The 16,005-nt window shown below is 40.4% G+C and overlaps 1 protein-coding gene across 2 annotated transcripts in view; it reads left to right on the top strand.

Moving 5' to 3' along the window:
* The window catches only part of TRIM55 (tripartite motif containing 55), a 92,616-nt gene that overhangs the window by 14,270 nt on the left and 62,341 nt on the right, over positions 1–16,005 (top strand). For both annotated transcript variants that reach the window (XM_069957528.1, XM_069957529.1), the window contains exons 3-4: positions 10,725–10,890; positions 13,743–13,838. In XM_069957528.1, the coding sequence (XP_069813629.1) occupies positions 10,725–10,890; positions 13,743–13,838 (262 nt within the window). The remainder of the gene's footprint in view (positions 1–10,724; positions 10,891–13,742; positions 13,839–16,005) is intronic.

Here is a 16,005-nt window from a genome sequence, read left to right as displayed (position 1 = left end):
GATGCTGGGGGGGATGCTGGGGGAGAGGCTAGGGAGATGCTGGGGGAGAGGCTGGGGAGCAGAGGCAGGTAGTCCGGGTCCAGTGAGCTTCCGGCGGGCACTGTCTCTATCACAGGCCGGAAGCTCACAGCTGCAGCCCCACGGTGCACGAACCTCTCTCCTGTTCGGTGCGATGACGTCACGTGCGTCGCTGCCGAGCTGGAGAGAAGGAACGCGGGGCTGCAGCTGTGAGCTTCCGGCCTGTGATAGAGGCAGCGTGTGCCCGCCGGAAGCTCACCAAAAGCTGCAACACCCCCCCCCCCCCCCCCCCCCCCGGGCGGCGGACTAGGCACCCGTGGTCCGGTGCCTACGGCGGCAGGGGAGAAAAATTTTTTTTAATACAATTTTTTTTGTTCCCTGCGGCTGCCGCCCCCCTCAGGGCGCCGCCCTAGGCACCGGACCGCGGGTGCCTAGTGGCAAATATGGCCCTGCTGCTAGTTGTGAAGAGCTGTTTTCGTTCCCCTATGAGTAACAGATACTGCTTTTAAAAAAAAAAATTTCTGGGTATACACTTAACATTGCTGAACTCTTATCTATGACCTCAGTCTTCATGCCATAGATTATGCAGGTCATGTGGGAAACAAAACGTTTGTACATAATATAAAGATAGTAAAATAGCAAAGCGGGATTTTATGTTCACATTTTTTCTTTTCCTTTGCATTTATTATTTTTTAAAATGACGTTAGCCACTTTGTGCTTTGGGCCCCAGTCAGTGCAAATGTACTGCTGGTACATTATTCTTGTGTAGGTGGACTGATTGGCCTTTGGGTGTGTCTTTAACAGAAAAGTACATTAAATTTAATAGTAAAAATGGGGAAAGGACCATGAAAAAAGAAAAACTGTGTGTGAACAACTAAAAAATAATGTCTACTGTTTGCAAAAGATGTCCGCAATAATTGTCAGGAACATTATTTTAACGTCTGCCCAAACAACGTCTTTTATTTAATACACCGTGTAAATTGGGCGTCTGTCATTCCATTGACTTCAGTGTATTCCATTGAGGTCAATTAACCCCTTCAATACCAAGGTCATTGGTTGTCATTGGTCATTGGATGTCTGGGTCAAATTAATGCAATGTTATTCCTTCTAAGAGCCAAAGATCTTTTATTTTTCCACCTACAGGGCTGATTGGCGTGGCATTCTTTGTGCCATGATCTACTCTTTATTAGTATCATATTGGTGTAAAAGAAAAATTTGGGTCGCTTTTTATTCATTTTTCTCTGATGTATCATTAAAAAAAATCAGCAATCCTATCCATACCCCTCCCCCCCATTTATGTGGTTTACCGTGCAGGAACGATAATGTTATACAGTGGTGCCTTGGATTACGAGCATAATTCGTTCCGGGACCGTGCTTGTAATCCAAATCCACTCTTATACCAAAGCAAATTTTCCCATAAGAAATCATTAAAATGTAGACAGTTGGTTCCACACCTCAAAAATCATTTTATAATCATTATAGCAGCAGTGTGTATAGCTGAGTGTGAGTGCAAGCACATTATAGCAGCAGTGTGTATAGCTGAGTGTGAGTGCAAGCACATTATAGCAGCAGTGTGTATAGCTGAGTGTGAGTGCAAGCACATTATAGCAGGAATAGAGAGGATGGGAAACACAAGGACTGATAGAGAATGCAGGGAGCATGAAGGAATGAGCAGGGCAGATGTGGACACAGTATAGCAGCACTCTCTGTCTGGGGAGAGAGGGGTTAAAGCTATAAAGAGATTACCCCCACAGTCTTGTCCCCTGATGCAAGCCCCAGCCTGAAGTGGATCTGCTATATATTGGAAGATGAGAGAGACTTCCTGGGTCAGAGTACTGTGCTGCAGACCCCGCTATGCAGGCCATGCCCCTCCCCCACTCATGCTCCCACCCAATACCAGGAGCTCTTAAACCAAAGCAATGCTCTTAAACCAAGTCACAATTTTGTAAAAAACTGTGAGCTCTTCTTGCAAAACGCTCTTAAACCAAGTTACTCTTAAACCAAGGTACCTCTGTATTTTAATAAATCGGAAAATTATGCACGTTACCATATGTAATATGTTTATTTATTTTATTATTTTTACAGTGGACAAGGAGGTATTTTAAACTTTTATTGGGGGGGGTTATATTAGTTTTTTTTTAATACCTTAAAAAAATTAAATTACACAATTTTTTTTACACTTTTATTTTACAGTTAAAGATGTGATCATTAGATTGCATATACTGATGAATGCCATGTGAGCCATAGCATAGCATAGATTAGTTCTATCTACAGAACACCCATCTGACTCGATGTAGGGATCGCAGCTGTCTGTCATTATCCTCAGCTCCGGACACACTGATGCGTGCGGGGCCGCTCACACTGCAGCGGTCCCACACACATCTAAAGCCCCTCACTGTTAGGAACGTATACATAGGGGCATCTGCAGCAGGAACGTAAATATATATATATATATATATTTAGCTGACGTGAAAGGGTTAAAATGCGGTAATAACGGACGTCATTTTAAAAAGAAAAAGCGGATGCCTTTTCTCTTTTTTTTTTTTTTTACTTAGTGTGAACATAGCCTATGGCTGGCAATTGTACTAAAAAGACACTGCCTCTGGGTTGATTCATCCAAGTGACTTGTTCGGTGTGAATCCATGTATCGTACTGCAATGATGTTCGTACTTTAATAGGAATTTTCCTATATGTTGTTTACTTTTTCAGACAATATATGTTGATCTGTAATTGCTTAAAGGGGTATTCCAGCAAGGCAAAATACATGTTGACTCATCCCCCCTCCTGGCGATAAAAATTCTTACTTGTTATTATCTTTTCAGTCTCCTTCTCCAGTCCTGAGCCTACTGCTTTCTGCTGTCACAGAAAACTGTTTTGAATGGCATGTTTTGAAACTAATAAAGTGATATATATTAAAATCTAAGCAACAATATCAGTCTATGAACGCATTGTAAAAGAAATATTTTTTACAATGTGTGCACAGATGTCTGTTTTACCATAGACTTCAATGTAGCACATTATTAGATTTTAAAGTGCAGCCTCATTTTATACCTATTTTACTGTTGTACTCAAAAGAAGCCAACCAATAGATAGTGGAAACGAAATCCCCCACTGCTATTTATTAGCATTGATATTGTTATATACCCAGCACATTTCTTCTGAGGTGTCTCTGATATCATTCAGAAAGTACCACACTGAAGGGTCTTTCAAAACTTTTAAAACAGATAGGAACAAGGTGTCAGATAACATATGGCAGACACGGATATCACATATTCCAAGTTTGCACATTCACCAAAACTAGATAGTCCCAGTAGCTTATACAATACCAATGTGCACCGGTAAAAATGGACCTTACTGTCAATGTATCCATGAGTAGTTTAACCCTTAGGGGACACAGCCAGTTTTCATTTTTGCGTTTTCGTTTTTCCCTCCTCGTGTATATAAGGCCATAGCGCCTGCATTTTTCCACCTAGAGACCCAAATGAGCTCTTATTTTTTACGCAACTAATTGTACTTTGCTATGGCAGATGTAATTTTTGCCTAAAATGTGCCGGGAAACCAGAAAAAAATTATATGTGTGGTGAAATTGAAAAAAAAAAATGTTATTTTTTTATTTGGGGGGGGGGGGGGGGGTTGTTTTTACTCCGTTCGCCCTGGGGTAAAACTGACTCGTTATATATGTTCCTTAAGTTGTTACGATTACAACGATATGTAACATGTATAACTTTTATTTGATTTGATGGCTTGTAAAAAATTAAAACCTTTTAAAGAAAATATATGTTCCTTAAAATCGCTCTATTCCCAGGCTTATAGCGCTTTTATCCTTTGGTCTATGGGGCTGTGTGAGGTGTCATTTTTTGCGCCATGATGTGTTCTTTCTATCGGTACCTTGATTGCGCATATATGACTTTTTGATCGCTTTTTATTACAATTATTCTGGATTTGATGCGACCAAAAATGCGCAATTTTGCACTTTGGGATTTTTTTGCGCTGACGCCGTTTACCGTGTGAGATCAGGAATGTGATTAATTAATAGTTCGGGCGATTACGCATGCGGCGATAGCAAACATGTTTGTTTATTTATTTATTTATTTATTTATTTATTTTTATTTATAAAATGGGGAAAGGGGGGTGATTCAGACTTTTATTAGGGGAGGGGATTTTGTGTTATTAAAAATACATTTTTCTTTTACTTTACACATATACTAGAAGCCCCCCTGGGGGACTCCTAGTATATGCACTCTGATCTGTCATAGAGATCCATGCAGTATAGTTATACTGCATGAATCCATGAGATCGGTGTTCTATTGCTTTTGGCTGCTGCAGCCAAAAGCAATAGAATGCCGAGCCGGGATCAGCGCCATTACGGCGCAGACCCCGGCCCGGGATGGATGCGGGGATCGCCCCCCCGCAATCGCGCCGCAGGGGGGCGATCCCCCCACTAGACCACCAGGGATGGATATGAGCAAGTATTTAGAAGCAGCTGTCAACTTTGACAGCGGCTTCTAAGTACTTAATTAGCCGCGATCCTAGGCTACATGCGGCACCCGGGATCGCGGCAGTTCAGAGCCTCTGAACTCCCATAGCGGCACGAGGACGTTCAGTAATGTCCTGGTGCAGCTATGGGTTAAATTCAGTAAATTATGACAGCTTCCCAATATTCCGATCGGGTGCACAGAAAGCTGGAAGCCACGGCCTACGCCCTATTCACACATCCTGTTCCTGTCCGCAATTGCGGATCTGCAGAAAAATAGGACCAATGTATTTCAATGGACCCATACACACATCCGTGTTGTGTACTGGGCTGCAATCCGTTCCGCAAAAGAAAAAAGGACAGGCCCTAGTGCGGACAGTAACTGACATACCCAATACATCTCTATGGGGTCCGTATTTTTTTACGGATGCAATACGGATGCAATACGGACTGAATTTGCGGATTGTTACCGACTGAAATTTGCGGATTGGAAAAATATACTGACGTGTGAATAAGGCATAAGTCTATACATACAGAAGTGAACTCCAGCATGTCCAGATAGAGTAAAAGCAGTGATTTCTTTATTTATTGTACACAACTCATGTATTGTAAGTTGCCTCTATTTAATAAGAAAAATCTTTTGTCTACTGCGTAAGCCAGTGGGTAGAAGTGAAAAAATTGAGAATTTTCAGTAGTTGATACCTTTTATTGGGTAACTGAAAAAGATGACAATAGGTGTGCTTTCGAGGCTGCAGTACTGGCTTCTTATAACTGAAGAACCACATATTTACACCTAAAAAAACATGGCAATATAGAGGGAAATTAGACAATAAGACATCCTCCAAAAATAAGGTATAGTAGAGGGTCTACAGGATAGCTTAAAATAAGGCATCCCCCTGAAAATAAGGCATCTCCCTAATGTAAGACCCCCGTCGCCACCAGGGTTATGCTGGCTTGTGATGACAACTACTGTACAGTATATAATGTTCATTTTTTTGGTGTGAACAATGGAGTGAATTCTTCACTGAAAAATAAGACATCCCCTAAAAATAAGACATAGTGCATCTTTGGGAGCAAAAATTAATATAAGACACTTATTTTCGTGAAAAAACGGTAGAAAGTGGAAATATAAGTATATTGGGGAAAGATTAGCCAGTAGGACTTCATGGCTTTAAGGCCTTTTACACAGACTGATTGTCAGCCTGCAGTGTTGCTATAAACACGCCTTTGGCCAATAATCAGAGTGTGTAAAGAGACACGTAACAGTCAAGGTGCAGGAAAACACCTGACTCTTGGCTGATCACATCTTTTGTGTGGGCTTTAAAATCTGTTCCTATTGCACAGGGGTACGCCTGCAAGCAGCAGTAAATCATGGTAAATCTGGCTCAGGAGGAAGCCATGCCTCCTCCCTGCCTTGCTGCACCCGTCTACCTGCCCATTAGGGGAGCAGGGATAAGGCAGGCTTATGCCACAGGAGGAATTTTCGTAAATCTCCCCCAGTAATTTCAGCAACTTGACCTCAGAACACTCCCAGCATCACAAAAAAAACTACAAAGTTGCAGATATAGCCTGCTAGGGACTTGTTTACATCAGCCATCTCAGAAGGAAGGGGTAGGAGTGGGGAGATAAAGAGAAAAGCTCACAAACAGTTTTTTGTGTCTTCAGCAGAAAGCAGCAGCTGAGAACGGAGGGAAGAAGACAGGATAATGATATGCATGCAAGGAATTGTTAGTCTCACCATGGGCAGCAACATAAGAAAAGTTATGTTTGAGTGGAATACCCCTTTAAGTTATATAGAAAGATATAAGTCCATGCTAAATAGTTATTCCTGATCTCAGTGTGTCAAATGTTGTCATGAGTTTATATTCCCAGACTCTCCTTTCCCTGGCAGGGGCAACCCATCAGCTACTCCTCTGCCATTCTAACATTCATAAGACTCCGGCCTTGTGTATACAGAGATTGTAACCACCAAGTATCGGCACCAGTAAAGTTTTTAAGCTGTTGAAACTCCTTGTCTCCTGGAATGTATTCACCGTCTGGGCCACTCACATAACACCAGGGACCAACCAGGGACAGTACGGCTAAGTGTGCCCTACACTAAATCATGTCTATGTGGAGCAGGAGGTCTGGTTTCTAAGGTCTGGTCTGGTGACATGCAGCAGGTGGTTAAACAGACACATGTACATAAAGAACAACAGCCCCCTTGCCCTCCAGACCTGGTGACCTGCCATCTCCCGCCTTAAAGGGGTTGTCTGAAATTAGAATTATTAGTCTGCATTTTTTCTACTACCCTTGTCCCTGAACTGGGTCTGGTATTGCAGCTTATGCTCTGCTCAGCTTAAGCTCTGCTTATTGCAGCATATTTTTGAATAATGCAAACTTTTTTTCCAGTCTTACCCTGACCTTATGATAGATTTATGGAACTTATAGTTCACCAAGAGGAAATCACAATGCTACTGATGTTGGCCAAACCTCTCCTTATAAAAATGCTGTAACAATTCGAATGTAAGGGGGCGTGCTGCAGTATTTTTTCTGGGACTCAGCTGAAATGTACTTTTCTAAGCTCAGCTCTTCAGTGCGTTTCAGTGAGTCAGCAGGTTTAATGAGCGCACACCTTCCAGCCTAACTTTCACAAGTTTATTTTCCCGTCGGCTAGGAAGTGGAGGTGTTGATAATATGACATTTGCTCATTGGATGCTTCATGAAAGCAAGTGATTAATTACCGCCTTACAATCCATTTCTTAACTCCACTTACCAAATAATGTGATATTTCAAAAATTGATCATGTTCCCCCCAAACCATTGTAAAATGTCACAACAGCAGTTCTCCTCTCTATAACTGGTGATAAACAAGAATCTCTGAGCCATTCTACATGTGCATGAAATGCTAGTGCTCCTGATATAATCCCGCAATAAAATTCATCCAAGACAAAAAAAGCCAGACTGAAAAAAATCCTCATAAATCTACGGCAAGCCTTTATATACCTGCCTTGTATTTCTTTGCTGCTCTGTGGATTTAGCTACAAGGAAAGGGATGAAGATTTGTAAAATACACATCAGAATCTCCATTGAGAAAATTGTGTGACCATAGAATTAAAGGGGAACTATCAGCAGGTTAGACGATTCTAACCTGCTGATAGCCCCCTATCGAACAGGAGATGCTGAGGGCGAAGGTACGGTATGTCTCTTACCCTCCTACTCGGTGCAGTTTCGTGTGCTCCATGGTCCAGAGAGACAGTTGGGAGCACTGGGGCACCCATAAGGAGCACTGTCCAGTCCCATAGCTCTAACCCAGCCTCAACCAACCCGTCCCTTTCTAATGATAAAGAATGGAGTTGATCAGCACTGTGGGGACGGGCAGTGCTCCCAACGGTATCACCAGACTGTGGACAGACTATCTGCACCGGAACAGCACAGAGGAGGAAGGTAAAAGACATACCTTCCTCCTCGGCGTCTCCAGTGCAATAGGGACATATCAGCAGATTCTTTTTTTTTTTCCCCAAAATATTTTTATTGAATTTTTCAAATTTTATCAATAACAATACAGTAACATATTAAAGGAAGATATAAATAGGATACAATATAGTAAGTTTGAAAACAATTTTGCTATAAAGAACAATAGAATCTAAAGAACAAAAATGAATGCTCTACAGCATGGGTCTCCAAACTGCGGCCCTCTAGCTCTTGCGAAACCACAACTCCCATCATGCCTGGTGAGCTAAAGCTTTGAATTTGGCTGTCCAGGCATGATGGGAAATGTAGTTTTGCAACAGCTGGAGGGCTGGAGTTTGGAGACCCATGCTCTACAGGATAGAAAGAATGCAGATAAAGAATCTCTATCTTTAATATAATTAAGGAACTCTGAGTACTCCTAGGGTGCCCCTTGCCTCCGCCGTCTGATACCAAACAGTATTACAAAAGTGTTTCATAACAGCTTCCCTCTCCTCCTGCGACATAACCTTTATGAGAAAAATTTCCATTTTTAATGAATTTTTTTGTGGAAACATCTTTGTTGCGGATTGCATCCAGCATTTCCCAATGAAGTGTGTCAGAGATCCAGTGGTTTAGTAAGCCTTTTAGGCCAATAACAGAGTAAGATGAATACTGTACATTTTGAGGCTATAGGTTTTTCAGAGGGATCTCCATCCCCGGCCACCACAACATGAAAAACATAACTGAGTAGAGTTAGAGGTATGAATTCATTCCATGTATTCTGAATAAAGGTTTGTACTAATTGCCAGTATGTCTGAATTTGAGAACAAGACCAAGCACAGTGTAATAAATCTGCGCTAGGTTCTTTACATTTTGGACAATATGTCAAGAAATCATCTGGCATGGTGGAGTAAGAAAAGTTAAAAGCGTAAATTGCCTTATGGAGTAGCCGGAAGTGGATTTCCCTCAATTTCACACTGGGAGTGGCTGCAGTAACATATCGGATGCTATTTAGCAATTTTTGTTCCAAATTATCTGTTTGTATTTCTGCAGACCATTTCCGGAGAAAAGGGGGAGGAGAATTGTATAAGGAATCAACACATATCCTACGGTATATTTGTGAAAGAGATAAGGTGGGAGAAGAATTGGAGCATAGAAAATCAAAATTATTGTTTTTTCTCTGCCGTGGCACAAGATTTACTCTATTAATAGCAAAAGAACACAGTTGTTCAAATAAAACCTGGTGATGGGGAGGGATATCATACATGTCTCTAAATTCTTCCCAAGATAACAACTCTCCCTTACCCGAGTCCAATAAGTTACTTAAATGAGGGATTCGTTTTTGTTTCCATACCATATAGTCAGGATTGATGTTACCATGTAGAAAGAGGGGATTGTCCCATTATGGGAAAAACTTAGAAAGACTAAATGGGATTTTATACAATTTTCTTAAAGCTTTCCATGTGGCCACGGTATCAGCGATAATAACATTGTGTTTTAAATGTGAGGGTAGTTCTGAAATAGAGAAGTGAAGAAGCGAGGCCAAAGGCCAAGGAGAAGAAAGAGCAGACTCCAAGGAATAATTAGAAAAGAAAGAAGTACCGTTAATCCAGTCTCTGATGTGTCTGAAAATGGAGGCCAAATTATAGAATCTGATATTAGGTAATTGAGCACCACCTTTATGTTTGGGGAGGCTGAGAGTATCGTATCCTATTCTTGGTCGTTTTGATCTCCAAATAAATTTGGTAAAGGCTGATCTGAGTCAAAAAATATCTTTATGTTTTAGTAGTAAGGCGATCATTTGTAAGGGATACAATAATTTAGCAAATGACATCATCTTAATAAAATGAATACGGCCTAAGATAGAAAGGGGTAAATTTTTCCACCTATCAAGTTCTTGTTCTATTTTTTGGAAGATTGGGATATAATTTAATGAGTAGAGAGAAGAAGGGGTATGTCCAATTTTAATTCCTGAATATAAAAGGTGATGTTTTGCTATACCTATACCTTCAGGGTAAATATGGGGAGCCAGGTGTGGTATTAAGGGTAACAATTGGCTTTTTAGTAATATTAATTTTAAAACCAGAAAATGAGCCAAAGTTTTTCAAGATTTTTAAAACACCAGGGATGTGTGATGTGGGATCAGCAGATTGTAACCTGCTGATAGCTCCCCTTTAATATACAGGGTGTACATTTCCATTTACTAAAGTTTCATAAAGGAGGCATTCACACTGCAGACTTGACAGAGGTTATACAGGAATCACAGACTCCAACTCTATTACTTCATGTCATCTGATATTCCCATCTGATATCATCCTGCTTATTCCTACATTCCGGAACGGAGTTCAGAGCTCACTACCCTGACCCATCAGGCTCTCACCCACCATCAAGACTTTCCAAAGCAAACTGAAAACCTAGCCCATTAAACTAGGCTACAACCTACAATATCTCTGCACCACACTTTGACTGGCTGTTCCCCCTTACCTTCTGTCTCTCTGCCATTACCTTGCAGATTGTAAGCCCTTGTGGACAGGATCCTCTATTCTTATGTACCAGTCTGCCATTTACCTTATTCATATAATGTATTCCTGTATGTAATCCTGTTTGTTAACCTTTATCACTTGTACAGTACCCTGGGATCAAGGGTGCTTTAAAAATGAATAATAATAATAATAATAATAATAATAATAATAATAATAAGAATAAGAATAATAATATGTGAGTGGTGAGATTTAGGGTGACCCCACCACCTGCCAAGCACATGACACATGCACTAATGTATTTCTAATTGATTTTTACAGGCCTGAAAGAAAAACTGACCAACCAATGTGTGAAGAACACGATGAAGAAAAAATCAACATATACTGTCTGACTTGTGAGGTGCCGACATGCTCCATGTGTAAAGTATTTGGAGCTCACAAAAATTGTGAGGTTGCCCCTCTCTCTAATGTTTTTCAGGGACAAAAGGTAATAATACTAAGAATAATGTGTTGATTCTTAAATCTGTGGTTTGATTGTGTATAGACTGTAGATGTATAGCCGCGGTTTCTGGTGTGGTAGTAATTTCTAGCAACAAATTTGCAATAAAATGGAAAAAAAAGAAATTACAGTATACATTCTACCCCCATATATGTATTCATTATACACTGAGCCCCCATATATGTATTCATTATACACTGAGCCCCCATATATGTATTCATTATACACTGAGCCCCCATATATGTATTCATTATACACTGAGCCCCCATATATGTATTCATTATACACTGTGCCCCATATACAGTATGTATTCCATATACACCGTGCCCTTATATATGTATCTATCATACACTGTGACCCATATGTGTATTTATTATACGCTGTGCCCCCAATAAATGTATTTATTATACACTGAGCCCCTACATATGAATTCATTATACACTGAGCCACTGTACATGTATTCATTATACACTGAGCCCCCATATATGTATTTATTATACACCGTGCCCACATAAATCTATTTATTAAACACTGCGCCTCTATATATGAATTAATAATACACTTTAATTTGCTGTTCCCACATATATAAATTTATATATACAGGAATGACGCTTCTCCCTGGTTCACCAGCTGTTATTTTTGCAAAGCCAGTTCTCGTAACCCAGAAAGAACTGGCTGAATCCAACCTTAGGCGGTGAGCCCCCAGCACACGCGGGCCCAAGAGCATCTGGATCCCTTGCCCCCTGGTAGCTACACTTGTGGTCCCCATTCTTGGGATAGGTGGGGTTCCCAGCAATTAGACCCCCATTGATTGGCTTCAAAACATAATGAGATGAGAATATCCCTCTTCTTTTATTGATGAGTGCCAAAAGGCTCCATCTTTTTGGTAATGAAAAGCATGGAAAAACAATATTTTTTATAATGTATTAAAACATAGCATGATGTCATCTCATATGGCAGAATGTGATGTCATCAGCTTCACATACAAATTTACATTTGGACCTCAAAGTGTTAATAACATCTGCATTAATACTTATAATGTCATGTGCATGTCATGTATTGATATTGTTTAGAAACAATGCAAAGTGGTATCTCATAAAGGGAGGCTATTCTATAGCTAATAACATAATTAGCTTTAATTTGCATGTTTGCCGTCAGATCTTTGTGGCTGGTGGGCCTGATATAGACAATTGTTAGAAGTACGAATGCGGCACCACCTGAATAGATGATTACTCCATTTTGTGTGTGCTAGACCTATTTCTTTCATAATAACTTCTGGTACATATGAAAAGATCAAAGCTCTAGACATTAGCAATGACTTTGCCTAATTACTTATATTAATAGTCTAAAAACACCTATCTGTTAGAGCATTGTACATTATAGTGCGATTCTTAGGATGAGCCACATACTGTATTCTGCTCTATTATTATAATTTGTGCATTAGGGTTTTATTTATTATCATAGACATAAAGAGGCCCGCTGAGCGATCACACAGTGTATGACTTATGTATAGTGGAAAAAGGGACATCTTTAGAGCAGGGTTCGCTGCTACAGGGACGACAGACTCAGTCTGCTCATAGATGCTTTCCATGATACAGACAAAGCAGTCAATGAATATCAAGGACAATATAAATTATAGACCGCTTTACCCTCCCATTTATAAGATTCTTCAAGGTAGGAATGAAAATAGGGTTCCCAGGTATTAGAGTTATACTAAGGAATGGTGAATGACTGACTATATGATATGGTGGGTTTAGGGTGGGTTCACACATAATGTACCCGCTGCGGATCCCTTTACTTTTATTGAGATCACATACTCCCAGCGGAATTGTCATCCCGCTGTGAGTATGTAAAAGGCAGCCCCCTCAACCTTCCGTGGCCCGCTACATACATTACCAGTCCACGCTCTGGCTTGCCTCGAAGGCTCCCAGCGTCAGGACGTACCGCTCAGTCAATTGGTGCGCTGCCTGCCGCAGCCACTGAGCGGGACGTCCAGATGTCGGGAGCCCCTGAAGCAAGCTGGTAATGTATGTACTAGCTGACTTTTACATACTTGCAGCGGGATGACAATTCCGTTGCGAGTATGTAATCTCATTGAAAGTGACAGTGAAGGGATCTGCAGTTGATTTTGCTGCAAACTCACAGAGTTAAATCTGCTGCAGATCTGTTATGTGTTAACCCCCCTCAGCAGATCCGCAGCAGATTTAACAGGCCAGAGTTACTTTGCATTGAATCTGCAACTTCAAATCTGCGCCATCAAATCTGCTGCAGATCCTGTACGTTCACACGTACAGGATCTGCAGTAGATCTGCAGCAGATCCGCAGCAGATTTGATGGCCTAGAATTGATGTGCTTTAAATCTGCAGCTTCAAATCTGCGCCATCAAATCGGCTGCAGATCCTGTACGTGTGAACGCACCCTAAGGTAGATGTATAGAGATATCATGTAAATGCTCTTGTATATAAATGTGCGTACTATAGCTATATATACCCCAGCTTCACCAATGCTTTTAGAGCAGAAAGGTGGTTTGTAACCTAGATAACTAGCTGTCAACAATAGGGGGGAAAAGCAGCATATCAGGGGAAGGAGGCGAGTTTTCTAAATGAATGTATAAGCAAAAATATTTAAGGGGGAACTCCGGCGATTTTTTAAAATTCTTTCAGATCAACTGTTGTTAGAAAGTTATGTAGATTTGTAATTTAGTACTTTAGTACTTATCGGCTGCTGAATTTCCTGCAGGAATATTTCCTGTAATCATTGTATTGTTCTTCACACACAATACTGATACTAATCTATTTATATGTGATATGTGTTAACTGTGCCTATCTCTATTTGTCTAGACTGAATTATCAGATGGCATTGCTATATTAGTTGGATGTAATGATCGGATTCAAGCAGTGATCAGTCAGCTAGAAGAGACATGTAAAGCTGTAGAGGTAAGATCACATAACAAAAAAAAAATCCATCTCACACAGTTTTTTTTCCGTCTGTGTGCAGAAATGTTGTTGTTTTCCTATGAGATGCAGCTTCAGGACGTCCAAACATCAATTTTTTTTTCAGTTGTGTCATGTACCAAAAACTGATGCTATTTGGCCATTTTACAGTACAAATGGCAGCGGGGAAAAAAACTGCTTTTCCCCCCCCCCCAGTCATTGAGTTCAATTGAGACCCTGAAGTGAGAATTAGAGGACAGAAGTTCTCTGTCTCTAATCTACCACTTGCTGCAATTTCTGGAATGCTAAAGGCATAATGGGAGTTACACACTGCATTAGGGATACCATATGAAAGGGGAAAAGTTGCAGACAACCTAGTTATACACAAGGCGTACACAAGAGAACATATTTTAATTTTTTAACAGTCTATGCTGCAATGTGAAAATTCAAAATAATTGTACATTGTGCAAAAAAAAATAATATATATATATATATATATATATATATATATATATATATATATATAGTCCAATTATATATATATAATTATTTTTAGACAGAATTCTTGCAAATATATGGAATTTTGAGTATATGGAAATAAATACTATATATGACCAACTTGATTTTCCCATATACTAGAACACTGCAATCCTGGCATGTGCTGATGTAAGCCTGATAAGCCTGAAATACTGAAGCACTTAAGACACCCTGCTTGACAAATAATTTGGCAAGTTTAGTACATTACATAATAGAAGACTCCTACCATGCCGATAAATACACACGAGCTACCAGATTACCCCATAGTCGCTGTGTACATTCATGTAATGTGACTGGCAGAGCCTAGGGTCATGTATCATTGGCATGCAGGATGAAGGAGTTATCTACAGGACATTCATAGTAATAGCTACATTCCCGTCCATGGCTTCTGTCTATATATCTATGATACGTATCCTTTATTGACATATATACATTGTATCTCATACTGCACTTAACATTGCTGGTGTTTTCAATGAGATGAAAATAAGTAGTTGAGCATTGCTGAGGAGTCAGAGTGAATCTCAGGACAGTCCTGATTTATATTCCCATGCTCGCTCTATCAGAGTAGAGGCTTTCATTGATGACTCACCAGAACTCCGTCACCCCATGGTATGGCGATTACTTAGGACATAATCCAGATATTGGCATACAGAATGGAAACACAGAGCTCTGTCTTCTTGAAAACACACTAGAGACCAAGCAATAGAGAGCAATGATGGAGCCTTGGGGACTGGTAATTTATTTATTACATTTTATATTGTGTTAAAGACTCGAGAAAGTTAAACCTTTTGCTGCTTGAAACACAATGTTAATTGACCCAATTTAGGCAAATGGCAGAGCTGAGCATTCATATCTATGGAGGGATCAGAAGAGAGCGCTGTCAGCCAAACAAATGTAAAACTATAGTTTACATATTATATATGTATATGTTATACAGTTTATATAGACTACAGGAGATGTATTGTATGGCTTAGGCACCATTTTGTGGCATAAAGGGGCTCGATGGCCATAATTTTTAGCCCAATTGCCTCTTTTGCATTTAAAGGGGTTATCCGGGTAAAAAAAACAATATTCTTAACAATCCCCCTTCCCAATACCATCCTATGTCCAATATACATGTATAACCTATTTTTCCCCTCTTTCCCCTTTTTTTTCTCATTCTTTTCCACTCTTCATGTGTAAAATCCTCTACTCTGGGTCCACTCTGATCAAGCTCAGCTCCCTCTTCCCCCCTCCCTTTGTAGTCCCAGGACATGTGATCTCCTCTCTGGTGGCCGGGTTAGCTGTCTATTGACTTGGTAACCCGACCCCCAGGAGACATTAACTGCATCATCTCCATGCACCTGTGCTGCTTCCATAGACTTACATGTGTCCCTGAGCCTAGGTTTCTGTAATATGAAAAGTTATAGTTCGATCTCTGCTTGCTGTCAGTGAATGCAGGCATGTACCTGTCTTTGTGTCAAAGCTCGGTTTATTGTAAGTGTTATAGATGTTCTTAGAGTCTGGATAGAGCTAGAATGTTTTCATTCACAGTCAACAAGCAGAGATCTAAACCTACACTCCCCCCCACCCCCACCCCAAGTAAACAGATGCCCATTATGCAGCACATACCTACACTATGCGCTTCAGCTCT

This window comes from Dendropsophus ebraccatus, chromosome 2 (assembly GCF_027789765.1).
Source record: "Dendropsophus ebraccatus isolate aDenEbr1 chromosome 2, aDenEbr1.pat, whole genome shotgun sequence".
Classification (NCBI taxonomy): Eukaryota; Metazoa; Chordata; class Amphibia; order Anura; family Hylidae; genus Dendropsophus; species Dendropsophus ebraccatus.
Note: the sequence above shows the minus strand (reverse complement) of the source record. Positions and strands in the feature narration are given on the sequence as shown.